This window comes from Dacryopinax primogenitus, assembly GCF_000292625.1.
Source record: "Dacryopinax primogenitus strain DJM-731 SS1 chromosome Unknown DACRYscaffold_4, whole genome shotgun sequence".
Classification (NCBI taxonomy): domain Eukaryota; kingdom Fungi; phylum Basidiomycota; class Dacrymycetes; order Dacrymycetales; family Dacrymycetaceae; genus Dacryopinax; species Dacryopinax primogenitus.
In genome coordinates, this window is record NW_024467201.1 from 1,298,069 (window position 1) to 1,324,143 (window position 26,075).

At 52.1% G+C, this 26,075-nt stretch overlaps 9 protein-coding genes across 9 annotated transcripts; 3 read left to right on the plus strand and 6 right to left on the minus strand.

The window, feature by feature from the left end:
* Positions 1–1,809: 1,809 nt before the first annotated feature.
* Positions 1,810–5,130, minus strand: DACRYDRAFT_76868 (uncharacterized protein). Its single transcript, XM_040776230.1, has 8 exons — positions 4,784–5,130; positions 4,677–4,730; positions 4,529–4,627; positions 4,461–4,477; positions 4,007–4,410; positions 3,488–3,952; positions 2,073–3,433; positions 1,810–2,025 (listed from the first exon to the last, which is right to left on the minus strand). The coding sequence occupies exons 1-7, from the start codon at positions 4,808–4,810 to the stop codon at positions 3,417–3,419; spliced, it is 1,083 nt and encodes a 360-aa protein (XP_040631311.1). The 5' UTR covers positions 4,811–5,130; the 3' UTR covers positions 1,810–2,025; positions 2,073–3,416.
* Positions 5,131–5,143: 13 nt separating this feature from the next.
* DACRYDRAFT_20955 (uncharacterized protein) lies at positions 5,144–5,833 on the minus strand. The gene is made up of 4 exons (XM_040772164.1): positions 5,809–5,833; positions 5,495–5,755; positions 5,229–5,441; positions 5,144–5,170 (listed from the first exon to the last, which is right to left on the minus strand). The coding sequence occupies exons 1-2, from the start codon at positions 5,809–5,811 to the stop codon at positions 5,501–5,503; spliced, it is 258 nt and encodes an 85-aa protein (XP_040631312.1). The 5' UTR covers positions 5,812–5,833; the 3' UTR covers positions 5,144–5,170; positions 5,229–5,441; positions 5,495–5,500.
* A 2-nt stretch (positions 5,834–5,835) lies between these two features.
* On the minus strand, positions 5,836–6,573 carry DACRYDRAFT_20956 (uncharacterized protein). Its single transcript, XM_040772165.1, has 4 exons — positions 6,455–6,573; positions 6,192–6,401; positions 6,013–6,142; positions 5,836–5,965 (listed from the first exon to the last, which is right to left on the minus strand). Exons 3-4 carry the CDS (start codon positions 6,106–6,108, stop codon positions 5,846–5,848), a joined length of 216 nt encoding a protein of 71 aa, XP_040631313.1. The 5' UTR covers positions 6,109–6,142; positions 6,192–6,401; positions 6,455–6,573; the 3' UTR covers positions 5,836–5,845.
* Positions 6,574–8,700: 2,127 nt separating this feature from the next.
* Positions 8,701–9,459, minus strand: DACRYDRAFT_49022 (Rpr2-domain-containing protein; the record flags this gene model as incomplete). Its single annotated transcript, XM_040774878.1, has 3 exons — positions 8,701–9,059; positions 9,109–9,191; positions 9,239–9,459. 3 exons carry the CDS (start codon positions 9,457–9,459, stop codon positions 8,701–8,703), a joined length of 663 nt encoding a protein of 220 aa, XP_040631314.1.
* A 300-nt stretch (positions 9,460–9,759) lies between these two features.
* Positions 9,760–10,712, plus strand: DACRYDRAFT_20958 (exonuclease RNase T and DNA polymerase III). Its single transcript, XM_040772166.1, has one exon. It carries the CDS (start codon positions 9,909–9,911, stop codon positions 10,545–10,547), a length of 639 nt encoding a protein of 212 aa, XP_040631315.1. The 5' UTR covers positions 9,760–9,908; the 3' UTR covers positions 10,548–10,712.
* Positions 10,713–10,881: 169 nt separating this feature from the next.
* On the minus strand, positions 10,882–11,183 carry DACRYDRAFT_105482 (heat shock protein 9/12; the record flags this gene model as incomplete). The annotated part of the gene is made up of 3 exons (XM_040768093.1): positions 10,882–10,941; positions 10,993–11,079; positions 11,130–11,183. 3 exons carry the CDS (start codon positions 11,181–11,183, stop codon positions 10,882–10,884), a joined length of 201 nt encoding a protein of 66 aa, XP_040631316.1.
* A 1,651-nt stretch (positions 11,184–12,834) lies between these two features.
* Positions 12,835–16,184, plus strand: DACRYDRAFT_76875 (uncharacterized protein). The gene is made up of 3 exons (XM_040776231.1): positions 12,835–13,630; positions 13,729–15,728; positions 15,781–16,184. Exons 1-3 carry the CDS (start codon positions 13,163–13,165, stop codon positions 15,905–15,907), a joined length of 2,595 nt encoding a protein of 864 aa, XP_040631317.1. The 5' UTR covers positions 12,835–13,162; the 3' UTR covers positions 15,908–16,184.
* Positions 16,185–16,533: 349 nt separating this feature from the next.
* On the minus strand, positions 16,534–17,101 carry DACRYDRAFT_105484 (uncharacterized protein; the record flags this gene model as incomplete). Its single annotated transcript, XM_040768094.1, has 4 exons — positions 16,534–16,592; positions 16,651–16,666; positions 16,717–16,806; positions 16,856–17,101. The coding sequence occupies 4 exons, from the start codon at positions 17,099–17,101 to the stop codon at positions 16,534–16,536; spliced, it is 411 nt and encodes a 136-aa protein (XP_040631318.1).
* Positions 17,102–20,319: 3,218 nt separating this feature from the next.
* DACRYDRAFT_114753 (uncharacterized protein) lies at positions 20,320–21,509 on the plus strand (the record flags this gene model as incomplete). Its single annotated transcript, XM_040769869.1, has 2 exons — positions 20,320–20,696; positions 20,796–21,509. 2 exons carry the CDS (start codon positions 20,320–20,322, stop codon positions 21,166–21,168), a joined length of 750 nt encoding a protein of 249 aa, XP_040631319.1. The 3' UTR covers positions 21,169–21,509.
* Positions 21,510–26,075: the final 4,566 nt, after the last annotated feature.

A 26,075-nucleotide genomic window follows, 5' to 3' on the forward strand; every position in this document is an offset into this window, starting at 1 on the left:
GATGAGCGTTCGATAGGTTGCACGGCACCTGACGCTTGGTATGGCCCGTCCTCCGCAACAGGGAAGGCGTATCCGCGAGTGCTTGGAACCGGCGGAGGAACAGCAGGGAGGAGGATCTCATCCAAATGAGACGGGTAAGGCCGTTGATACGCATTAATATTCGAGTAATCGACATTCGCCATTCCGTACGGTTGCACGTTCTGGTCGCCAGGAACAGGCCGCAGGGATTGGAGCTGCTTCAGTGCTGCGAGCGTACGATTAATATCTTCCAAGACTCGGGAGATGCTCATGGTTGGCTCTTCTTCATTGGAGGGCATGGATGTCAAAGCACTCGGGTCGGGGATTTTCTTGATAACCGGTGATGCTATAGGGATAGAAGCACGGACATCAGGGGCTGGGATGGAGTACGGATACGAGGGAGGGTTGAATGAAGTTCGCGTCGATACGGTGAAGCTAGGGATGACAGTGGGTTCGGGGATCGATCCAATAGCAGAGGGGGTGAATGTACTTTTTTGGGGAGGTTTGGATGCGGTTGGGAGAGCTGAGGCAGCATCGGCAGGACTTGATTGGGATTGGGGCGGGGGGATGGATGAGGACGCCAAAGGTGATGGAGGTTCTGTTTCCAGGGTTGGGGGGCACGGAGAGCTCGCCATCGGTATTCGGGAAGGAAGAGAAGAAGCATTCCCATCTCCCAGCAGAGAATCAAGCGTTTTTCGAAGCTCTTGACGATTCCGCGTTACTGCCACGCCAGAGGCGACTCTGTCTTTCATCCTCTCAGCATACTTCGCCGCTCGCACCCTAGATCGCTCTTTCTTCTTATCCTTTCCCCGTATCTTCTCTTCTGCTAATCGGATGTCGGACAGGCCCTGCACGCGGAGCCATAAACGGGTGTCTTGCAGGAATGCATTTTTCATCTGCTTGCTAGGAGTGGTGGATGTAGCAAGGAGGGGCCGTTCCCAGCGGGAGATTGAGGGAGTATGAAGGGGGAGATATGCTGATGGTGAAGAGTATGCGGGTGGGTCGGAGGATGATGCAGAGCGTTCCTTCTCTGTTTCTCGTGGACGTGTGCGCTGATCGTCCGCTGAACTCGCCTTTCCTTGTTTTCGCTTCTTCGCGGGTCCGTCACGCCTAGCCTTCGGTAAGGCTCCCACTCCCTCCTCCTTCTCTTCTTTCCCCCATTGCCCCACCCCTGAAGCCTCCGACTCGGGGTGCACGAGTGTGCCGCTCGCGCTAGTCGAGGGATGGTGCGCGGGCGCAAGGGCAAGGGCATCGTTTATCTGTTCAGTCTTCCGCGGTCGCCGTCGTGTGGAAGTTGCTGAAACTCGGGGGATGTGCTGCCCAGCGCGTCGAGCGAGGGCGAGGGGAATGCTCATGCCCTGTCGAGGGCGTGTGCGTAGCCGGTGCAATTGTCCTCCCTGCACTAAGGGAGAAGCGATGAGACTGAGAATTGATCCCGGTTTAGACCCTGATTATTGAGAATAGTTCGGCATGTCGCCCTGACCAAAGTAAAGTGCGGAATACACGCCGGTACCGCACTTCCCCCTCGACCTTTTTACACGACCGCAATATACTTGATAATAGTCTATCGGCACCGAAAGTTAATATAAAGTCAAACGTTGGGGAATATCCTCGACGTTGCTCTTGAACATGTCCCTCATTGATGAACAGAACAAGATGTCCGAGTCCGACTTCTGGCAGGCGACAGTCACTGCACCGGTAAACATCGCAGTCATCAAGTGCGTATCTCTTTCTAGTTCTTGCACCCAAGCTAACCTAACCAGGTACTGGGGAAAGCGCTCTGTGCCCCTTAACCTGCCTACCAACTCGTCCCTCAGTGTGACCCTACACCAGGACCAGTTCTGCACCACTACCACGGCACACTGCTCGCCCGACTTCAAGAGCGACAGGCTCTGGCTCAATAGGAAGGAGGAGGAGATCAAGCCACAAGGACGGACGGATACCTGCATTACCGAGATGAAGAAGCTCAGGAGACAGTTCGAGGAGAAGTCAGGGGATAAGTACGAGGTGCGCTTTCCTCGTCCTCCTCCCAAGTATTGGCTGAAAGAAAGCAGGCATCAAAGTGGCATGTCCACATCGCATCGTACAACAACTTCCCTACCGCCGCGGGTCTCGCTTCCTCCGCAGCAGGATACGCCGCGCTCGTGCACTCCCTCGCAACCGTCTTCCGCCTTCCGTACACATCCACCGAGCTCTCCCTGATCGCCCGGCAAGGCTCTGGCTCGGCCTGCCGATCCCTGTTCGGGGGATTCGTTGCCTGGGACATGGGGGAGAACGAAGATGGAAGCGACAGCAAAGCGCGGCAAGTCGCGAGCGAAGACCACTGGGACGATATCAACGCCGTCATCTGTGTCGTGAGCGACGAGAAGAAGGGTGTATCCAGCACGACAGGCATGCAGCGCACGGCCGAGACGTCCCCGCTCTTCCGCGAGCGCGTGCGCATCGTCCCGGGCCGTATGGAGGAGATGGAGCGTGCCATCGCTGCGCAGGACTTTGACGCCTTTGCCCAGCTGACCATGAAGGATAGTAACGACTTCCACGCTGTGTGCCTCGACACTTTCCCCCCTACGTTCTACATGAACGACGTCTCCCGTGCGCTGGTCACTCTCGTACATGAGTTCAACCGGGTCAGCATCCTCCAGAAACGCGGGCACCGCGCGGCGTACACGTTCGACGCAGGCCCCAACGCGGTCATCTACTGCCTTAGGCGCAACGTCAAGGATATCGTTAACATGGTCATGCACTATTTCCCCCAGCAGGAAGCGTTCAAAGATACGTACAAGGTGTTCTACTCCAAGGACGTGCCGGGCCAGATGCCCCTGCCTAAGGAGTTCAATGAGGCCGTGGCGAAGAAGTGGGAAGTCGGAGCGGTGAAGAGCATCATCCATACCAAGGTTGGGCCGGGGCCAAGGGTGCTGGATATCGAGCAGAGCTTGCTCACTCCGCAGGGGATGCCGAAGTCGTTGGAGAAGAAGAATTAAGGGATAGAAAATGAAGTACCAGATGATCATAGATTGAATACCCAGTTAATCTCAAGACAAAGCATTATAGCACTTGGTGTGGTCAGATTGTGGCCCAAGAAACAGAGTTGCGCCAGGGCCAAGACCGAATACCACAGGAAAAGAATATGCACATGTACCGTTACTCACAAGACCGAGTGGGTGGGCGCCTCTCAAGGAGGGTGAGTGTGGCCGAGATATGCCTACATCCTCAACGAGACACAGGGCAAAGAACCAATCAATACCGTCTGGTCGGCCACGCTCAGGGACAGTAGAAACCTCCCACATTGAGGGTTTGGATACATATATTGCATCGAGGACATTTTCCATGGAGTGGACTGCGCGTAGTCGTTCTACTTACACGCCGTAGGTGCTGTGTGCAGGACCGACGCGCGGCGATTATTTACGCTCGCCATCTGGACAATTGCTTGAGTACTCGATGGCCATCGATGGAAACCCATTGTACTCACAAGACCTGGTGGCGTAGCGTCCATCAGCAACAATCAAGTTGGCTGGGATCTGGTCCTCCCCCTTGAAGAACCTCTCAAGGATATCCCTGGTGCCATCGGCGTAGCGTTTCTGGGCATCGAGGGTTGTGCCAGAATAGTGAGGAGTCATGCCGTTGCCGCCGCCGAGCGGGTTCTTCATATGGCGCCAGATATGGTCCTTAGGAGCAGGCTGGACGTCCCACACATCACCAGCATATCCGTTGATCTGACCCTCCTCGAGAGCCTTCGCGATCGACACACGATCGCAGATCGCACCACGAGCGGTGTTGACGATGAATGCACCCTTCTTAAAGTGCTTCAACAGTTCGGTGTTGATCAGACCCCGTGTGCCCTCGTGCAGAGGTGCATTAACCGTAACAACGTCGCACTCGCCCAGGAACTGGTGGAGGTCAGGGATATGGCGAGCACCCAGCTCGTTTGCGACGGCTGTTGTATGCGTCAGCAAACGATCGCCATGTGTTCCTCAATCCCGTGACTCACCTTCAGGAAGAGGGTTGTAGTCGTAGTATACGAGCTCCTTGGGATCAAAAGGCACCAAACGCTTCAGTACGCGTTGGCCGATACGGCCGGCACCAAGAGTACCGATAACTTTGCCTTCAAGGTCGAAAGCGTTGCGGGCGATCGCAGCAACATCCCATTGATCCTTCTCTATCTGCTCATGGGCCGGGACGAAGTTGCGCACCAGGTTAAGCATGCACATGATGACATGTTCAGCTACGGATGTAACGTTTGAACCGGTGACTTCAGCAACCATGATCTTCTTCTCGTTGGCAGCGTTCAGATCAACATGGTCAGAGCCAACACCAGATGTCAGAGCCAACTTGAGCTTGTGGGCTTTGTTACGAATGAGATCTCCGGTGAGGTAAGCAGGGTGGAAGGGGGTGCTGCATGTCCTGTAAACGAACGAAATCGAGACATCTTCACAGGTGCTCACGTGATTAGGATATCGGTCTGTATGGAGATGAGAAAAGGATGAATGCTCGGTCAACAGCGTTTACTCACATCAGGTAACTCTCTCTGGAAGACAGAGTTAGGTCCCTCCTTATCGTCAGTGACAATGAACTCGTGGCCAAGCGACTTGAGCCATGAAGCAATGCCAAGCTGGAATTCCATCAGCCCGAGGTGATGTATAATTAATGACCTAACGCACCCTGTTCTCGATAGTGCCGAGCAGACGGGGCTCAGCGACGGCAGATTTCCCACCCTATAGAACATATTATCAGTTCCGGTAATGGGTCAATAGACCAGTGGGCGTACCTTATAGAGAACGGCGAGGATCTTCATGATTGGAAGTGTAAGGCGTCCAGTGAGAGTCTGAGCGAGAGAAAAGGGAGAGGAGGGCGTTGTATATTCCACATCATGCGCTTCCAGTCGACTTTAAGTATCATTCTGCGTTCGAGAACCGATCATTCATGCACTATGGCGACCGCACATTCATATTTGGTCCAGACGAGGGACATCCGCGTCTAGGGTCCTCGGAGGGGATATCCCGTAGGGGATTCTGGCCAGGTACATCGCTTCTTTCCCATTTTAGAACTCGAGCCTCGAACTCCATCACAGTCGCTGGAAGCATACTTCGTTGGTTTGGTAGTGCCTGTCTTCCGGAGCAGGTCGGGTCCTCTGTCCATCACTCCGCGGGGTTGCCTATAAAGCCAGAAAGGTAAGACTAACTGAACACGCGACTTTAAGCGAAATTGAATACCAGTGCTTTACCAAATGACATCATGTAGTGCACGGCTACGACTGGACGCGGGAAATCCAGGAACTAAAGTATTCCAGTCGTTTAATCGTGACCCCACAAAGTTCGCACGGAGCCGCCAGACAAGCATCGAGGGGTCCGACGTGGCGGTGCGGAAATACCCCTCCGCCGCTTCTTGAAGACTCGGGTTATCTGTTCCTCAGGTCGGCTGAGTCCCTTGAATATCTGTCAATATCTTCCTTAATCATAGTATGAATTCTAACTCATACGATTCACTAGTAAGTCTTCCCGCCCGCCTTTCGTACGTTTGGGGAGACGAGAGCAAAATGCTCCTCCGTAAGAAGGTAGGTATGATGGCATTTGGCAAGGTAGGTGCTCTTTGTGGCGCCTTTCGACCAAGTGCAAATGACGATGATCTCTGAATTGACCGCCTCATAATGTATGCTGGATGTGTTCCGTGACCCTCTTTGCACTGTAGGCGTTATCTCGAATATCTTGAATGAAATTACAACAACATGACCATTAACGTACTGAGTTGGACGAATCAGTATTAGCTCTGCCTGCCACGTAAAAATATGCATACCATTGTATTCCCTCAAACGTGTGGCTCGAGTATATATTTAGGAAGAAAGACATGGCACGCTTATGATCCGCATAGCCCGATTCACTTCGGCGTATGTGAGTTTGAAGTTCATAGGAAACGGCTGATCAAGGGAAGATCCACTGAGGGCGCCTTTCATCTGATAGGCTTAGAAAGAAGACGCTTAACAGACATTCGGAAACTCACCTTTTGCAGGAGGAAGTTGGCGGCTGACTCGTTGAGCGATGCGAGGCTGACATCTTCGACGTCCGCTATCTTGAATGCCTTCAGCCTGTCCGCCATGGACAAGGTTCGTTCCGATGATAGAACGAATTGTACTGTGGCGGCAAGTCAGCCGAGAGCTGACTCGTACCGTGGCGACGTACAGGGACCGGGTTCCAAAGCTTGTAGGGCGGTATCTAATACTGCACAGAAGATACAGAATGATACTTCCAGGAGCTCTCTGTAAGGAAATACGGCGGGATCTTCTGGTGATAAATGAAGGGTGTCGACGAAGTAGTCCCAGACCTCCAGTCGCATTAGCTGTGTGGTCGACTTGCGGTTTAGTAGCCACATATTGTATTGTGCGAATGCTGCTGAAGATTATTCGTCTAGAGAAACACTGCGCCGAAGTTTGAGATTGACATACCTGCACCTATTACATGATACGGTCCCCTGTCGAGTATGATGTCGTGAACTGCCTCAGCATCGTACGGCAAAATTTTCTTGCGTGAAAAGGAACGGACGAGGAGACCAAACAGAAGGACCACAGAGGCTCGGCAATGCTCAATAGGGGTGGCAGCTCCTTCAAAGCTACAAGCCCATTCTGACAACCTAGGAACGAGTGTCGTGTGGGACATTAGTAATTCTGAAAGCATTAGCACATGGTCATGTCAGTCCCATACACACATACTAGATATAGTTTCGCTCTGAGCAACAATACATAGAAATTCCAGCAAGATATTGAATTTGGGCGGCGTCTGTTCTCCTTCCTCGGGTAGCTCACTGAAACATCTTGAATTAATCCGTCAGGGGGGATGACTCTTAAAAACGTTGACAGACGAACTCGGAAAGTAAATCGGCGCCTGGATCAGCATCAGTACCAGTAAAATAAAAGGAGGATTTTCGTGTTCTCACTATCGCTGATGAGTTTCATCATTGCACTTGTCTCTAATAAAGAAAGGGTCTGGGTGGCAAGTTCGGAACTCCACAGGCAGACAACAAGCTCTTTCACCTCATCCTGGCACTCCATAACCAAAAGCTTTGATGCACTGAGAAATACATCTTCTTTGATCGATTGATTATGCATTTGAGGATGGGTGTGAACGAGAGCGCTGAGAAGGGCCAGGAGGAGTGCTGTTGCAGACGGGGTAGCTCGTTTGAGGATTAACTACAATGTCTGTTGGCAAACATTCATGGGAGAGCGATAGTCACCTTACCCGAAAAACTGGAATAGCTGATTGTTCGTGCTGCATAAATGCGGTAGCCCAATCCATGGCGCAGTAATGCAAGTCATGGTTCTTATGAAGCCAGAGGGCGGTCTGGCATCCATTTAGTGTTCTCATCACCTTACGATTGTGGAAACATACAATGCCGCATAAGATCGTTTCGTTCTGTCCATCACATGTCCAAGCTTGCCATGACCATTGTACAAACGACCCGTGACACACGAGGACGCCGAGGGCGTCCACCTTCACCGAAGATTCGTGCTCCTGCGAAGATGACTGCTCTAACATGAACGACAACATGCAGAGCAGCTTGCAATGTGTGGATGGGCGGAAGGCAGTGGGATCTGAGACTTCCTAGGAGAGCGCCGTTGGTACTACTCAGGTAGCGCACGAGAGAAAACTCACGGCAAATAGCGCTAAAACATAGCTATATGCGAGGCAGTTGCGAGAGGTAAGTGACTCTTCGCTGCATGCACAGTTTACGTATTCTTCGACTGCGCCTTCTAGATCCTCGGCCGGCTTCCATCCAGACCAGAAAACATGACAACCCCAAAGAAGACTCAATGCCAAACGACGTGTAGCTGGACTTGCAGCACCGTCACGTACGCATCCCGGCAGCGCATGTATTTTCTCTGAAGACAATTTAGGAAAACATGATTGTAGGATGAATGCATTCATCACGCACCTGGAAGACATGTCGCAGCAAATAGTAGGTCTTGCTCTTGCATATGCTCCCACTCTGGCCACCCGGCGGTGGAAGAATAGCTTTGAACAGGAACAGAAGGAAGCAGCAGCATAAGAAGAGCGTCAGAGAATGTTACTATATGCCCTTCGTGATTTGGCGGCCGACACTGTGCTCGGAGTTTGAACAACATGTCCACAACTTCTGCATTCAATAACGTATGTCGAACTTCCCAGAAGGACAGGTTGTCTACTCCAGACTCGAGAACATGAGCAAGAACGGCAGCAGAGTTAAATGTATGCGCCTGTTTCAGCGTGCACCGGTGCATATAGTCAGCTTTCGACGGTCATGGGCGAGTGGTATGCTTACTTCTGTATCGTCGTCAACGATCCCTTCTCGTGACACACGCTCTAGAGCCTTGATAGCCAGCCGAACATCTTCCTTCGTGATATTCATGTTGAGAGCATGTCGGCGGAGAGCGTCAAGGATGCTATCCGAGTGCTGGGCAGTACCAGAAGGAGGTGGGCTGTTGGTGGCCAGACAGTGGACATCCACGCCAGCATGTTTACGTTCAGGCGGATTTGGAGAGCGGGAGTCGTTGTCGGTTTCGTACTCAGTGTCGGACCCGGAGTCAGTAGGCATGATGGCTGTAAATGATGGTCGTAAAGAAGAGGAACAACCGGATCGGCTGTGGCAGGCTTCGGGCGAGGACGCGTCGGTCACGTGCCGACGGCGATCGGCATGCCAGAGAGTTGGCCGAAGACATCAAGATAACGGTGCATCCACTCGCACGTTTCTGACAAATAAAGCATGTCCAGCGGCCTCTCTCGCAAAAAGAGGTACAGAGGAAGGTGCAAGAGGTCGATGCCGTCGATCCTGGCGTTTCCGTGTGGCACTGTTATCTTGGCGGGCCTTTCGCGAGCGCTTCCTGCTCTTTTTAGTCGGCATTGTGTCACTAATATCTGCATCGTAAACCGGTTTCGTACTGACGCCTTGATGGGATATGCGCAGCGAAGAACCGTCGAGCTGCGCTCCCTCATCGAGAAGAGGAGGCGCAGGGACGTTACGAGCATCGCCGCACTGCACACACAAGGATCGAATCCGATGCCCATGCGGACCAGAAACTAGATCAAAGTCAGATAATCCCCACAAAATGAAAGCATCAGCGCTGACACTTGATTGTCGATCGTGATGTTCTTCCTGGCAGCAACACGGAACCGCATCGAGAACAAATGGTTCGTTTAATAGTCGGATCCCTTGCTTGCCATCAATACACATCAAGCACCAAATCAGATGTTCGCACAACTTCGTAACTGTTTTCAGAGCAATCTCGCTCATGTCCTTCGTATATTGCCTAGATAGCTCATCAAGCGCCTTTGCACCCTCCGGATTGGATCCGCCGGTAAGAGAAGCTGCGTTTGCCAAGTACGCGCTTGCCTGGTACAGGAAGTTCATCCTCTGGAGTGCCTCGCGGTTTTGGATGCCCGCTGCGGTCGGAGCTGCTTGATGGTCCTTCTTGGCCATGGTGCCGGCCGAGGAGGAAAGGATGCTGCACACGGTCAAGGTCCAGACGAGGTCACAGGCAAAAACAGGTGTTAACACGGGAGCAACTTTTTGGACCCTAGAAAGTGCGTAAAGGTGCCGAACCGCCGACCCCGCATCCCGCAGGTTACATCCGGCGATCCGGTACGATATGTCATCGGGACGCGTGCCGACGAAGAAGATCCTATTCAGTCGATTCCGCGCCGCACATTCCGCGGCGCTTGCCAGGTATAAATATCCCGCGTGCTCGTTGAGCGTATAGGAGTTGATCTGAACTTCAACCATCAACATAACCTCGACGGGGTGGGACATACAGGATATCTGAAGCTAGAGGAGACGAGACGTGACTGTTGACGTGCTCGAACTCCATCACGCGATCATCGAAGTAATCTGCCAGCGTTCCTCTGTGCTATACCCATCTTGTAACAACAATGGCTCCTCGCACATACCATCCGCCACCGCCCCTGAAGTACTTTCTCATCCTCGACTTCGAAGCAACATGCGCATCTCCACGCCCCGTGAACTTCGTACAGGAAGTCATCGAGTTTCCCTGCATCGTGTATTCAATGGAGCAAGAGTATCCGACTGCGATGTTCCACGAATACGTAAAGCCCTTACTCTCTCCGCACCTGACCGATTTCTGCACGCGACTCACCGGCATTTCACAAGCAACGGTCGATAGCGGTGACAAGTTTTCCAATGTATGGCGAAGGTTTAACGAGTGGCTCGCTCGGCTGTGTCAGGACACGGATCCTAGATCATTCATCTTCGTTACATGCGGCAACTGGGACCTTCAAACCATGCTCCCTGCTCAATTGCGGCAATGCGGAATCGAGTTCCCGAGGAGAGAAACCGGTCATACTGGTGTGGACTTTACGCGATATGTCAACATCAAGGACGCATTCGCAGAGTTCTACGACAGTGATCCGCCTAGCGGGCTGCTAGAGATGCTTCACGTACTCGGGATGCAGCTGGAGGGAAGGTTCCATTCGGGAATTGACGACTGTCGGAATGTTAGCAGGATTATCGAGCAGATGAGGCGCGATGGTTGGAAGATTGAGGCTGATTAGTGCTGGCATCCGTGAGTCATACACCATGAATTGCCACTAACGTCATAATGTTGGTATCCACGACCATTTGTACAATACTTGTAACGACATGTGTGTAGTGTGTTCATAGTCCTGTAACAAATTCCGCGCTGTGCGCCTGATGTGGAATCTGACTCTGCTTCTGTGCCACGCATATAGTCGTCTCTCACACGAGGGGAGGATGATATGATAAGATGGACGGACGTTGCGCAATTTATGACATTGACAGACTGCGGATGTGCATGGTCATGGTACAAATGTAACGGGTACGGGGACAATGGATAGCAACAAGACAGGGTCGCGCGAGGGCGCGCGACTATTTGCTGTTGCCACCGAAAACCTTGTCGGCCACGGACTGCAGCGTCGACTTGTTCTGCTGTGAGAGCATGAGCTTGTCATCCGTCGCGCGGTTGAGAAAGGAACGCACCTCGCCCTCCGCCTTGCCAGCGACGTTGTCGGCCTTGCCAGAGATGGCGTCGCCGATATGCTCAGTGGTGGACTTCTCAGAGTCGGGCTGTTAAGTGTGAGCTCATATGTCGACGTGTTCAGTAAGTTACAGCCCACCTTGACCGCCGCGGAGATCTTGTCAGTAATATTGGAACGACCGGCGTCAGACATCATGAATGATCGGTAGTTTTGGTTGGGTGGGGAGTTTTGGTACTTGGGTTGGTTTGGTAGTCGGACGGGAATGAGATGGGTTCTTTACGAGCCATCCCCTGCTCGCTTTATATACGCACGAGCCTTGCCCAGCTGGTTCTCCGATCCCCAACTCCGAAAGAAGCTCCATGACGCGACGCGAACTTGCCATCGCTGAGCATGACGAGCGGGAGACGTCATCAGATCACGCCTCAGTCATGGGGCCACGAGATCTTGGGTCGAGAGCGTTCCTTCCCGAAATGGAAAGTTCAAAGGTCAGGAAGCGGAGCGCCCGACGATCGGTTTCAGATCTCTTGGGGTTGGCGAAGGAGTAGCCACAAACCGGTCTCTGCAGAACCTAAACGAGTAGAGAAGGTCGTGCAAAATGGGAACGAAAATGATGTCAGGGCCCGTGATGTCATCGTTCCCGCCCAACGGGCGGGTGGCGGTGCTGTCAGCCCTCTCATTAAATGCTCCGCATGGCTCGATTATCTTCTTCAAGGGCCGGACAGAAAAGCTCGAAGCGCCCGCATTAGAGTTGCAAGAAGTCCGGGTAAAGGTCGGGGAATTAAGGAAATTGATGAAGGTTTCATATGTCGTCAACTGCAACATAAGGACGCTGGAGGCCAGCTGCTCATACAGAACGGGCATAGTGAGGTAACAACCACAATGACGAAGGCTTCCATCTCAGGACAACTCCACGTTGCTCTTCACAGGAGCCGAGACCAAGATTAAGCGTTCGAGATACACCGCGGGGACCACGCTGATGTGCTTCAAGCATTCGATCTGTTGAGCGAAGCATATTTATTGCACAAATTCCGAGTACATCAGATGGGATGAACTCTAGGACCAAAGACCGTGACCGAGGCACCTGTTTGTATGAGTTCTATGTACGATCATTGGGTAAAACAGACCCACCTCCGCAAAGCATTTAGGAAGGAGTTCCCGAGCTGTGACCTTGAAGAAGCCAAATGACTTGATTATCTGGGCAGTCCAAATTCACCCAATGTTCTTCATCTAATACACGGCCTATGTACAACCACCTGCTTCTCGTGTTATGCTGTGACGGGTCGGAAGCGGCCCAGAAGGTCGAGGGGCGTCAACTGATGGAGAGTGTCTCGCCTTGTCTAACCCCGATATCGCCCCTATGGAAGGCACCAGATATGTATGGTGACTCATATTGACCAAGGCCATCGATATTGCACCCCTTTTCATGACTGAATAGAAGAATGATCTTCGTCGAAGGCCATCGAGTGTGTGCAGAGTGTGCCAGAACCTCCTAAGCTTTCGGCGGAAGTAATTTCTTCAATTGCCTCCAGGTGCCGCGTCAAGCTGGCAAACGCAAGTATCCAATGCAGCCCAAGTTCCCATAGATATAACACAGCGTCGTCGAGCGTTAATGAAAGCAGTAGTTATGGTCGTTTGATGCGAATAGTACAGATGAAATGCAGTGAAAGAGCGGTGTGTGCGCCTCTGAGATAGAGAAACGGATCCAATTTTGGTCGCGTGGCGGGCGGTGCTGAGACCCGAGGATGGGGGCTGTCGACGCTCATCTGCTCCTCCCACGTCCATTTAACGAGCGTTGTTGTGTTCGACCATCGATATTATTCTTCATTACCAAAATAACTTTGGCAACTTGGACAACACCTTCAACTATCGATAATACGGTTATTAGAAGGGGCATGTTCTATTGATCACGTGAGGAATATCTTCAAACTGTTAACAATTGGCAATCTACGAATCCATCGATATTAGGAACGTCAAGCGCTGTTGTTATCCTCGTCTCTCGTCAGGTCACTCAACCTGCATCTCCCTCTTGCCCCCCATTCCGCCCTCATGCTGGTTATCCCTCGACCCGAACCGTTTCGCCCTCCTCCAGACTCTGTTATTACTAGCCTACAACAAAGAGAACTCGATTTCAAGCAGCACACTCGAGAAACGCAACTTCACCCCGTCGTTCTATGTACTTCAACGCCCCTTCGTCGCCCGGACCGGGGCAGCAGCCTTGGGGACGCGCTCCTCACCAGGTACTCGGTGGGGTGGGCATTCCAGGCGCACCAGGATCCATCGGCGTCGTCCCACCCACACCATCCCCCGGAACTGGCTTCATCGGCGTACCAGGACCAGGGATACAACCGTACGGCCAGCCCCCGCCTCAATCTTCCATGCATCACTCCCATCACCCCCATCAACATCAACACTCCCTCCCCCATCATCAACACCATGCGTCGCTCAGCCAGCAGCAGGCTTGGGGCAGTCCGACAAACCAGCATACCATGTCAGGAGGTGTCGCAGTGGGGATGGGTTTGCAGGGAGGAGCGGCTGGTACAGGAGGTGGCATTGCGAGCATGAATGCCCAAACGCAGTTGAGGCCGCAGTCGCCTGGAGAGCTGACGAAGAATTGGCAAGAACAGCTTCGAGTTGGTCACGTACGTCCCGTATTTACTTCCCAGTTTGCTGTCCGGACTGATCGTTGCGCTTGATTGCTCCCGCTAACCATCTTTGGTAATGACCTATATACCCATAGATGTGTCGAATTGCGTCTGCTCCTCATCACCGCGCACGCCAGTCCGCCTTCACACAGCGGGCCGTCGCCAAATCCGCCATCCCAATCACCGACCCCAATGCACCCCGCCCTCCATCCACCAACGGCATCGCTCCATTCCCGTCCTCCTCCTCTGGCCAAGGTGCCGCCCTTACCAACGGCACCAGCGGTCATCATCAACAGAACAGTTCCATCTCATCCCTCTCCTCCATCGACCCCAATGCGAAGAACCCACCCAGTGTCAGTCATACGCCTCAATTGCAAGCTGTCAACGGTGTCAACAGTGCCGCGCTCAAAGACAATGCTGAGGGTCCGCCAGCAGCGTCTGCCAAGCAGCAGGACACAAACCCATGGACGACGCTCGACATGGGTGGGATGCAGCTCAAATCCGTCTCTCCCCGCCTCTACACGTTCACGTACCTCAAGACCCTGTACATGAACCACAACCGCCTCACCACTCTCCCGCCAGCGATCGGAGCGCTCAAGCAATTGGTGCACCTCGATCTGACCTCCAATCAGCTCATCACCCTCCCTCCCGAGATTGGTCAGCTTACGTCACTGAAGGAGCTAATGCTGTTCGACAACAACCTCACCGCGTTACCGGATGAGATGGGTACCCTGCACCAACTAGAGTTCCTGGGCATTGATGGCAACCCGCTTCCTGCGGAGATCAGGCAAACGCTCCAGAAGGACGGTTGCGCTGCCGTCATCGCAATGCTTCGTGATACGGCGCCTATCCCTCCTGCGCCCGCAGAGCGACCCTGGCGAGACCTCATGCTACCCGGAGATGCAGTAGACGGCGAGACCTTTACTGTAGTCAACTACAATATCCTCTGCGAGCGGTACGCGCCGCAGTCTTTGTATGGCTACACTCCTGCGTGGGCGCTGCGCTGGGACTACCGGCGGCAGCTGGTTCTGGACGAGATCACCAATCTCAATGCGGAATTGGTGTGCCTTCAGGAAGTGGATGTCCAGACGTTCGAAGAGTACTTCGTCCCGAAGCTCGCAGATCTAGGATATGAAGGGTTCCTCTGGCCAAAGAGCCGCGCGAGAACGATGGCGAAAGACGATGCTCGGCGTGTCGATGGATGCGCGATCTTCTACCGCCAGGAAGTCTTCCAGCTCATCGAGAAGCAGCTACTAGACTTCCAGGCCATCGCCGTTCAGCGGCCCGACTTCAAGAAGACAGATGACCTGTTCACGCGCATGCTCACCAAGGACCACATTGGTGTTGTCGCTCTGCTCGAGAACAGGAAGACTGGGTCGCGCCTCGTCCTCGCCAACTGTCACTTGCATTGGGACCCTGAGCTGCGTGACGTCAAACTCGTCCAAGCTTCGTTGCTCATGGAAGAAGTCGACAAGATCGCCGATCGGTTTGCCAAGCTCCCACCCAGAATTAATGTCGTCCCCGAGTCGGTCCCCCTGCCGAAAGGCACGCCCAGTCCTGGTCCAGAAGGCGACAGTGTCTCGACGGCAAGTGCATCCGAGAAAGTCAATGGTATGGAAACAACGGAGACAAGCTTGACCGAGCCCTCTCCTGCTGCTTCCGCGCCCTCGCTGCCCTCGCCTGTCAAGAAGTATCTTACTTTGCCTGGTGGCCTGAAGGGCATGCCTCTGGGCCCGTCATACCCGGATGGCTCGAAGATCCCCACCATTATATGTGGTGATTTCAACAGCATCCCTGACTCTGGTGTCTACGAGTTCATGTCAAGCGGTATGGTCGCCCCTGACCATCCTGATTTCATGACGTACGAGTACGGCACATTCACTAGCAAGGGTCCCAAGCATCGTCTGAAACTGCGCTCCGCCTATGCCGACATCCCGCAGCTGACCATGACAAACTACACTCCGAACTTCGAGGGCATCATCGACTACATTTGGTATTCGACTGATACGATGGCTGTGAGGAGCGTACTGGGAGAGGTGGACCCTGCATATCTGGCAAAGTCGGTCGGATTCCCGAACGCTCACTTCCCATCCGAGTGCGTCCCTGTCTTTTCTAGTATTGATGAATGAGGCTAACTGTTTGTTCAGCCATCTGTGCCTCGCTGCTGAATTCCGTCTCAGGGCAGCCCCTGCCTCCAGTTCCGCCCCGAAACCGAAGCCGGCCTTCTTCCCTAATGGCAGGAACCACATCAATCGAGCAAGAGAACAGGACTGAGACCAGTCGAGACCTTTTCCTCCCGCTTTGCATTATTCTTTGCGTGAATCCATCGTCTCTATGTGTCTGTACAACTCGTGTTGTCTCCTGTAGTTTGTGTTTTTCATTCTTACTTTCAATATCATCTTTTCTTTCTTACCCTTGATTACTTCCGCATCGTGTGGTGAGAGTCAAAGTTCTCTTTTCGTCTTGTTGCCGAGTGTGGTCTTCCTGCACTGGAGCTCATTGTCTTCCTTTGAACTCACTGTCGGGCGCTTGTTTTGTCATTCGCGTAAATACAGACCGAAGATATGAATAAATATTTTCTGCTCCTCTCCAACGAGTAAGTCGATCGGTTACATGGGTTTATCATTAGATGGACTTTTCTCGCTAGATCGAATATCTACACGCGCTTGTCGTCCGTTGTGCGCGTCGCGGCTCTGATTTTCGTTGCTTGCCTGGTCCGCTTGCGTGCCTGCTTGGTCCCTTCGTGACGGCCACTCTTCTGAAAGCAGCGTTTTTTCGAAGATGATTTGAAAGGCCGTCAGCTCGCTTGAAAGCGCTGCCACAATTCGCACATGTGGACAGCTTGACACCTCCATGTATTAAGCCGGCATGTCTGGCCGCATCGCCCTTCCGGCCAAACGTCATGTCACAACCTTGGTAGTAAAGGGGGCAGGGAAACCTGGTCCTTTCGCCGACAGAACTGGGGGTAGATGCATGCGCATCGATCGTAACAGCGTTCTCGTCCCGCTGAAACGTACCGCCCATATGTGCGACCTATACACTTGTCAACAGTAGCCACGGCCAAAAAAACCCAGATGACTGACGTCCTCGAAACAGGACGGGGACGAGCTCGTACTCATGCGACGCGGGATTGGGGTCATTGTATGATCGAGGAAATCAGACTCCTTCGAAACCTGTATCCCCGAATTCATTTCAGCGCGATAAGGAAAACGAGTCACATACGGGAACGGCAGGGGGGTCAGAAATGGTGAAGTTTGGTGAGTTTTGGACAGAGCCAATCTCACTTCCCCATAAGGTTGATGCGCCATCCATTTCTAGCATTGTCGGGTCGTCTTCGAGCGTACGCCAATCGACGATATCTTCCAAGTCGAGCATAATATCTCCATACAACTCTGGTAGCTCAGGTACACCACTGAGAAGACCACCTCCAAATATAGTTAGGGGAATAAGAGGAAGCTGTTGATCCATGAATACCTATCAACGTCCACAGAAATACCAGCTTACCATGCAAGATGTTTTCAATCATAGGAATTCCAGAGACGGTAATCGAGTGAAACAGCAGTCGATGTGCTACCCAGGGTGGTACGCCATCTTATCATGCCTGACCAGGTACCTCGACTTACGCCGCATCTCACCGTCTATCTTGTGTCAGTGACGACGCCGGGCAAATTCTCCAACGCGCCATCCAGAGTGTTGGAACGAGGAATACAAATTCATCAATGTTGCCAGGTAACATCGACGGTAATATTGCAAACGAGTCAAGGCCGTCATTGGTGCAAGACTATTGGGTGAGCAAGGGCGCCGAACATGGAGCCTATGATGGACAGCCTATGTAGAATATTCCGTCTGATCTTGCGTAGTGTACGAGAGGCGTTCGTAATTCGATGTGCTCAAGTACATCTTCTTGAGGCCGCGAGACGTCAAGATCACAGAGCGAACAGAAGAGATTGTCTCCTTTTGATAAATTCGAAGAGTGGTCAAGTGCCGATTGTTGTCAAGGTATACGTAGAAAAGAAGGCAGATCGAGGGACGGGCATAAGAGAAGACGAAAGAACGCACGACCTTCCGTGCGGGCAGGGTCTGCATTCGCGGCTTCGGTAAGTCCTCCGGTGAGGAGAGATTAACAGCGCTTCATTTTTTGACCGATCTGTCGACAAGGAACAATCTGAGACACTGCCGATCATGAAAATTTGTTATTCGGAGAAATGCGACGACAACGATCAATTCGACCTCCATTGATGACCTTGTAAAAGGGTGGTCGGTATTCAACTGCCTGCCACGGGCGTCACATGTTGAAGCTACATAAAAAATGGACTGATGAGGAAGGAAAAACCTGCAACGACGGTGTTCAATCCCACTCTCGCGGTCCCAAAGGCTGGTCCTGTTGTCAAGCGGGGCAATTCGATAAAATTCCAAACATAACCGCAAGGGCTTTACTCGACTGCCGGGGTTTCCGATGATGTCGGTATGTCCGTACACGTGGCGCTTCGGAAATGGCCGCGTTCGCTCGGCCCCACAGTATGACAATATATCGCAAAAGTCGCTCGAGTGGAGAAGCCAGATTCAGAAGTCAACTTGTCGCTGTAGAATCTCAGTTGCATGGTCCCCTGTTCCCGTACCCGTGGTCTCGGCGACGGCATCCGCACCTAAAATTATCTTCCTTTGGGCTGAGTATTGTCTGAGAGTATCCCACTTACTCTTCATTTCGACCGAAAATGGGGGGGACGGGAAACATATCCGATCCCTTGCTTACAGTACCGGGCAGATTTTTCTTTCCAGCATAGCGTGATCCATGTGTTTGAGCTTCTGAACATTTTCTTCAGGACAAGCGCCGAGGTGGTAGCCAGTCAACACAAGAACGCCCCCGCGGAACTGCTCCATGGATGGCGCTTTGGCGAAGTGATCGCGCAGTGGCGATTGTGGAGACGTGAGACCCAATGTTGACTTACGAATGCTTTAGAGGAAGTGTGTAGTCAGCATCCGGAATAAGGACGAGCAAAGATGTTAGCAGTTCAAGGAAGTCCATCTCGCGCCGCGGCCAGCTCAGTATCTCGGGACGGACTCCGTACGGACGGGCTTGAATCCCGTCGACACGAGGCAAACAGAAGGGGAAAGTGAAAAAGGAAGACCGTAGCAAAAGTAGTAGCAGATGTCCGTTGATACAAAAGACAGATCTAGACTCCTGTAGGAGCCTTGTTCCGATCGCTGCCGAGCTTGGCAACTACGCAAGCTTGAAATGAAACGACATCACAACTTCTTATTGAGAAGTCGATTGAGTGGGCTGGGTGCAAGTTGTAACATGCTGTTTCCAGGAGATCATACTTCTCGAAAATGGACGGGCAGCGCTTGATGTATATTCAGCACAAGGAACCAGGAGACGAAATAAGCGCTACACGCCCCAGGCGCTTTGTCATCGCACTGCCAAGGGGGGTCATTAATACAGTCCGTCCCTATCACACCCTGAGGTGGGCTAATCACTTTTATTCAGATGATGGGTCAGCATCTGACTTATCGGGCTGACCATTTGACAAGCATTGTTAAGATGTGTCCAACCCTCGTGCGTCGGTCATCAATGCCATTCTTTCCTTCTTCGGCGATAAGCTTGATCCGGAATAAGGTGTGCAACTGAGAAAATGATCGAGAACGGAGACGGTTCATCCTCGGAGCGGGCTGTTTCTTTGACACATGACTACTATACATTGTTTCATACCAGCGAGACCATTCGTCTCGCTTAGCTAACTAATTGAAACTACGTACATCGCCCCCTCAGTCTGCCTAATCCACATAAACAGAGAGCAAGATATCTGTGATAGCATTAATATGGACCAGTAGAATGAATAGCAGTGCTTTTGCATCTCCGTCAGAACGGCCGGCGGAGTCTTTGAAGCGCATGATCCCCGACTGTGATATACCTGAGTGCGACCTAACGGTTACCGATCCTGTTACTGAATACCCCATGTAATCGAGACTGGAGCCAGTAAGGGGAATGGCAGAATGAGGGATGAAACCGTATTTGGTATGTTGAAAGTTTCAGCAGAAGTGTCGCATAACTCCGTTGTGAACTGGTGTCCGGGGTCCCCATTCAGCCCGCTTAGCTAAGTGACACATGGTTTACCCTGGGCGGCCACGGGTTTCCGCTCGTAAGTGGCTGACATAATGGTTTTTCATGTGAATGCTCCCGTTCGTCCAGTATGTTCATCCGACGTGGCTGCGTGGGTGAATGCGGTGCTACCATATTAATATTCAGAGACGGGGTGGACGAAGTAGTTGGAGCGCGCGGCTGTTAATATTTAATCTTTTCGAGCTGGCGGTCTGCGCGGTGGAGGGCAGTACTTCCAGCGATGACAGAGATGTTGAGAAATGGCTGGACCCCGCCCGCAGCAGTCGGTTGGTGGGTAATCTCCGGCCGTTGTGCGTAAGATGAATGAGTTAGAAGCACGTGGGTCAGCATAAAGTGACAATCAAAACATCATCTTTTTCCGTTCTGCATGTGAGTGCATGGCCAGAAGGAGAGTTTAGAAAAGGGAGAGTGTTGGCTGACGATCGAAGATTGCTTACGCGATTGCGCCTCGCTCACATAAGAGTGGGACCCTCGCCCGTTTGCCCGCCTCCCCCTTCCTTGGTCAGTGAACACATTCATTGGCTCTAATTCAGCTCTCCCATTCATCCTCTCCGCCGCAGTATTAATGTCTGCACCGCTCTCCTCCTCCCTCCCCTACCCAACTTCTCAACCACCACCACCCCCACCACCATCGTCAACGCAGCACCAAGCTATTGACCCACACCTGCAGCACCCAATGTATGCAACTGACTATCCTCGCCCACCGCATCATCCACACCCGCACGCAACAGTTGGTGCACCCCTTTCCTCGCGCTACCAGCCATACCCAGCAGGGCTAGTGCATCCCCCTCCCCCTTCAGCGCGTGTAGATGGACCTCAGCCGCACTCGAATGAGCAAAGTCCCGAGGACCAGGGACAGGGTGCGGGGAGGGTACTGAGCACCAGCAAGAGAGCGGAGCAGAACCGGAAGGCACAAAGAGCGTTTCGGGAGCGACGAGAGCAGTACGTCTATCCTTTTCATGTTTATCCATTCTATTCCTTCTAGTGTATCTTTTATCCCTCCACTCTCGGTGTTAGAAGTATATGCTAACCCACGAACAGGCACGTAAAACAGCTCGAATCCCGTTCCCAACTACTGGACGCTGCTCTAGCCTCCGCTGACGCAGCAAACCGTCGATACGAAGAAGCCCGAGCAATGGTCGAGCAGCTCCGGAGTGAAAACACCGCTCTCCGAACTGCTCTCCAAGCTGCGTCCGGAGGCTCAGGGTCGGCGGCTGCGGCTGCTATACCTCCTGCTTCTACTGTACAGTTGGGCAAGCTCAGCCCACCCAGGGAGTCGAAGGTTAATGGCAGCTCTGCTACTGCAGCGGGGTCCCCCAGGAGCCAACAGCCGGTCAGTGACGCACGGAGTGAGGGACGCGGAGGGAGCAGGGGAAGCCACGACGAGGTTGCTGAACAGATGGACGAACCATGACTATCCTGGATGGTCCGTTGTATGCTGTTGGTATCTCTTGACTTGGTTTGTCTGTCCTCCCACTCTGCCAGAAAACCTTACGCTCGTTGTGCACTACTTCGACGATGTCTCGATATAGCTGTTCCTTCCCCTTCCTGTTGTAGGCTCGCCGCGCTGGGTGGCATAATCTATAATGATATTACTCGTCTCTCCCTTTCATATTCTTGCCAGGCAAGACCATAACGTACTGTACAGCACCCACACCGTCCTCGCCGACTGGCTGAGCGGGGCACCGACTGTCCATTTCAATCTTCAGGGTCTCTCCGGTGGTGTATATCGAGGGGTTGCCAAGAAGCATTAACGGACGCCTCGCGAGGGATTTGTCAGCCACCTGACACTGACTGGGCGCTCTATTCACACTGCGGCCGGCAACCCCTCCGCACGAACTGGTCAGTTCCATGCTCACCCACACCATACCCCATTGATTCTCACCCCGTGCAACATCCACCCTGTCCGTAAACCATGATCGGACGAACCACAAATGCGTAGTGCCGCAGTGCCGTTCTCCCGGACCTATCGGCGTTAGCCACAGCCAAGAAGGGAATGTGTAAGCCCCTTGTAAAAGCCGGGAGCGTGCTTTCTCGGGGCTAACAGGGGCTTACAGGGATGATAGAGGGCGCTGACCAATCTTTCCTGTCTTGTGAATCGGCATCAGCGCAGAGGCGCCCATTTGTCGGTGGTTCTCTTGCAGGGTTGGTGTCCGTCCCAGTTGTCTTTCTCACGCCGAGCTCGCCGGCTCTCCATGCTTCCCCTCGCCGCGGAGGGCCAAGTCCGCCCCGAGCCCTGATGAGGAATGTCATGTCAGCCGGGCCGGGATGAGTCAGCACAGAAGATATGGTAAGTGGCTGCTATGACGTGACATATGGGACAAAAATCCGACCAGTAGCGGAATCATTCGACATTCATCCGCTCCACTCGAAAATCATTCAACAATCATTTGATAATCATTTGCCACTTGCTAATCATCTGGGGCTCATCCAACAATCATTCAACAATCATTCCCATTGGTCACTCAACAATCATTCCCATTGGTCACTCAACAATCATTCATGCCTTCAGGTCCGAATGATTTGTCTTTCCCACTACATACCTGTGACTGGCTGCTTCTCATTGGATGGCCACTCCTCTTCTTAGACATTGCACTTCCCCCCTCACCTCATAACCCCACACCCCCACACACAAATATTCTCACCCTATTGCCCAATTGACATCCTTTGGGGTCCTTACACAGCTATTTGGCTTTGGTTACAAGCATCTTATAACAATGATCTCTTTATTTCATGCCACAAACCTCCCCTCCTCCCCTCAGAGAAAGTTAGATAAACCATAGAGTATTTTTTTGGTTTTAAGTAGTATTATAATCACCTATTTCTATATACAATTACACAACAGCCCAATTTTTAATGGTAACTGGTGACAGGCATTTAACGCCCACCTTTTAGGGAGGCACAAGCTAGTCAGATTTGCCTCTGCTGGCCTGTCCACCTTTGGGCATGTGGACACCTGTTTTGCTCATCTCCTCTTCTACCTCATTCCATTGTCTTGCAATGGCATCCGCCCAACCCAACACCCATGCCACTCCCAATTCTCTCCATCCCCACAAGACCACCACCTTGGGCCATCTCAGCAGCAAGATTTTCAGTGGTCAAGGGCAGGCTGGCAGAACATTGTGTGTCAACAAGGGTAAGGGCAAAGAACCTGCCTGTTCCTCTGAAGATGACTCCGACACAACCCAACTCCTGCCCAATGTGGAATCTTCTAGTTGCCCTGGGTGGAAATCCTTCAATGTGGATCAACATGTTGATGAGGAGGAAATGACGCAGGTTAGTGACAGGCATTCTGTCCAGCTGGCAGGATATTCCCAGCGTGATGTGTTGGATTCCCAGGAGTGTGTGGTGCACATACACACAGTGCACCCCTCACTCTCATCCTTCAAACGTCACACTGACCAACTTTGTAGGATCATATTAACATAATGACTATCCCACCTACTCCTACCCTGACCATGAACACCTCCCTGACATTGTCATGCCATGCATGTGCTCCCCCTCTCACCAGCAAGCAGACCAAAGAGCTTCATGACCTGCAGCATCAGCGCCTCAGTCACGACCTGTGCAAATGCACTGAAGCTTGGTGCAATGCCTGTGCCTCCTGTGGCAAATGTCTTGCCTGTGATGATACCATCTGCATTACCTGTGGTCGCAAAACATGCTGGGGATATGGGATCTTCTGCCAAGCATGGGGCGACAAGTGTTACCTGGAGTGCATTCATTACACCAAGCAACTCTTCTTTTGGATGCTTATACTTGGCCTCATTATCTGGGGCATTGTAGCACATGAGTTCCATCTTCTTCTTACCATTCTTCAATACTCAATGGCCATGTCCAGTCATCCTTCACATCCATGTGGGTCAGTCCCTGCTAACCAGTCTTCCTTCCCCCACATCTATCATCTCATCCTCTGCTGCTCCTTCTCCTTCTCATTAGGTTAATCTTACGTCTCACTGCATGTCCCCCATCATTTCACCCTTCTCTCAGTCTTCACTGTTTGTCATCACTCCCTGTTTATGATACAGCCAATCAAATGCCACTCCCATCCCATTCCAGTCAATCCTGATTATGCTCCTCATGGTACCTAGCATTAGTCATGGGCACCTCAAGCACAGTAGTCCACCTTCTACTTAACTTTTGCTGTCTGCCCCACCCATTAAATGACTATGCCATTGAAACTTCAAATTCCTGAATCAATGACCCTGAATAGCCCTGAAATAATGACCTCATACCACATTGTGTTACCTTACCCACACATGATATTAAAACTTGAAATTGCCACTCACGACCCTGAATCTGCCTGATATGCTCTCATGTCACCCACACATGATATCTTGGCACTGGTTGGGCATGCAGTGCTGCAGAGGGCATGGAGGCAAATCCACCCTTCCATTTTCCCCATCCCCTTATCAACCTCACCCCTCTTGTGTTTGTCCTCAAGTACTCTCACTAGACTCTTGACCTCTACAACTGACAGTTTTCATTCTCTCTCAACAGCATTAGTATCTAACCTCCCCATACATCACTCTATCTGCCATGTTGTGCATGCACAGTGCCACTCTCTCCCTCGCTACCACCAACAACCATGTCTCCACTCTCCAGAGCGTGCACAGCAGCTCCCCCTCTCTGCTGGGTAAGCACATTGAATGCATCTTGTTCTTTCCACCATTTAATGCACACTCATTAATTCAGGTTTAAATCAACCTGTGCCACTCTCCATCCTCAGTCTCCCTGCACTGGTACAATGGATCTCTGCATCTCTGCCAAATCTCATACTGAGCCTGCCCCGTTTCCAGGTTCTAGTCATTCCCTCCCCACCTTGCAAACCATCTGTGCTTGCACTCCCTCTCCTGGACCACACTCAGACAGTCCAGGGCAAGTCAGCCCCTCTGGAGACAAATCTGCTTCTGGACATATGTTTCCAGCATGTGGGGCTCACACATCTGCTGATCTGCAAGGCTTCAATAATCCCATCCCCTCTTTCCACACCAGTGACTTGACGAATGGCATGCCTGCTAGGCCTGATCATCCCATCCCCACATTCCACACCAGTCACTACACAAGCCATGCCCCTGCTGGGCCTGATCATCCTGTCCCCACCTTCAAGACCAAGGTGCAAACAAGCCCCCTCCTCATTAGGACTGCCAAACATATGCCCATTGAGAACCTTGCCAGAAGTCTGGATGGCAGTCTCGCCAGTCTGGAAGATGTTCTTCCGGTGCTGAGCCATGGAGATAGCTCTGCATCCAGCATTGTGGGTCTCAATGACAAATGTCACTCCATCTCTGGTGTGGCCCACAAACACCCATCCGGTAGCACAATACTCAACAGTCTTGACATGGCTGTCTGCACACCTCAAGGCCAACGACCACATCAGCAGGAGATGGGGCCTTGTTCTGCGCATGTCTTTGGTAATCCATTTATTGAATGCCATGAAGTGGATAGATCTCATGTTATCTCTCTTACTTGCTTTGGCATATTGGGCAGAGTTGACATGCCCAATGAGGCTATGGATGCTAAGAAGTGGTTTTGTGAAGAGAAGATCAGACAAGCGGATGCATTATTGGATGCCATCTACTGCGTTGTTGAGGATCCTGCCAGCTCATTCAGTGTGTTGTGTGGATATGATAGCAATCAACCTCCCCACACTCAAAGGCAGATGGCTGAGGTCAAGTCTCATGTACAACAACAACAGCGTCAGCAGGCTGAGGAAGAGGGTTTGCATGTGGCAAACATGCTCTTCACTGTCATTGGGGCTCTGGGTCATGCAGTGGATGCTGTAATGGGTGGGGTCAACAGGATGTGGAATGGTCATGTTCAACTGGCTGGTGCCTCTTTGTAACCCTTATGTACTAATATGTTCTATGTGCCCATGCTTTTTGTAAGACAGTGTCCTGTCTGTATGATCCCATATGCTGTAATCAGGGGCAATGCCATCCAAATTCACTTCAGGGTCCTTACCAACACCATTCTTGGTTTCCATTGCTCCCAACCTCAATTCTGAGGTGGTGTTAGGGCAACACAGGCTGATTAAGTCTGCTCACCTAAGAGTGCCAAGAGTCTAAGCAGGCAACAAGGAAGTGGAGTAGACCTGATGACTAAGACCTATCTACAGTATAGGTACCTGTGGATGATCCTAAGAGACCAAGTCTGAAGAGACAGTCCCCAGGCAGAGTAGGCCTTATATTTATACCTCTGTGGTGGAACCTGCTAGAACATCTTGCTTACTCAGCCTAGTCAGGTGATCAGGTCATATGACCAAGGATGAGGTCATATGAGGTCATGCACAGCCATGCACAGCAGGTCACCTGACCATCC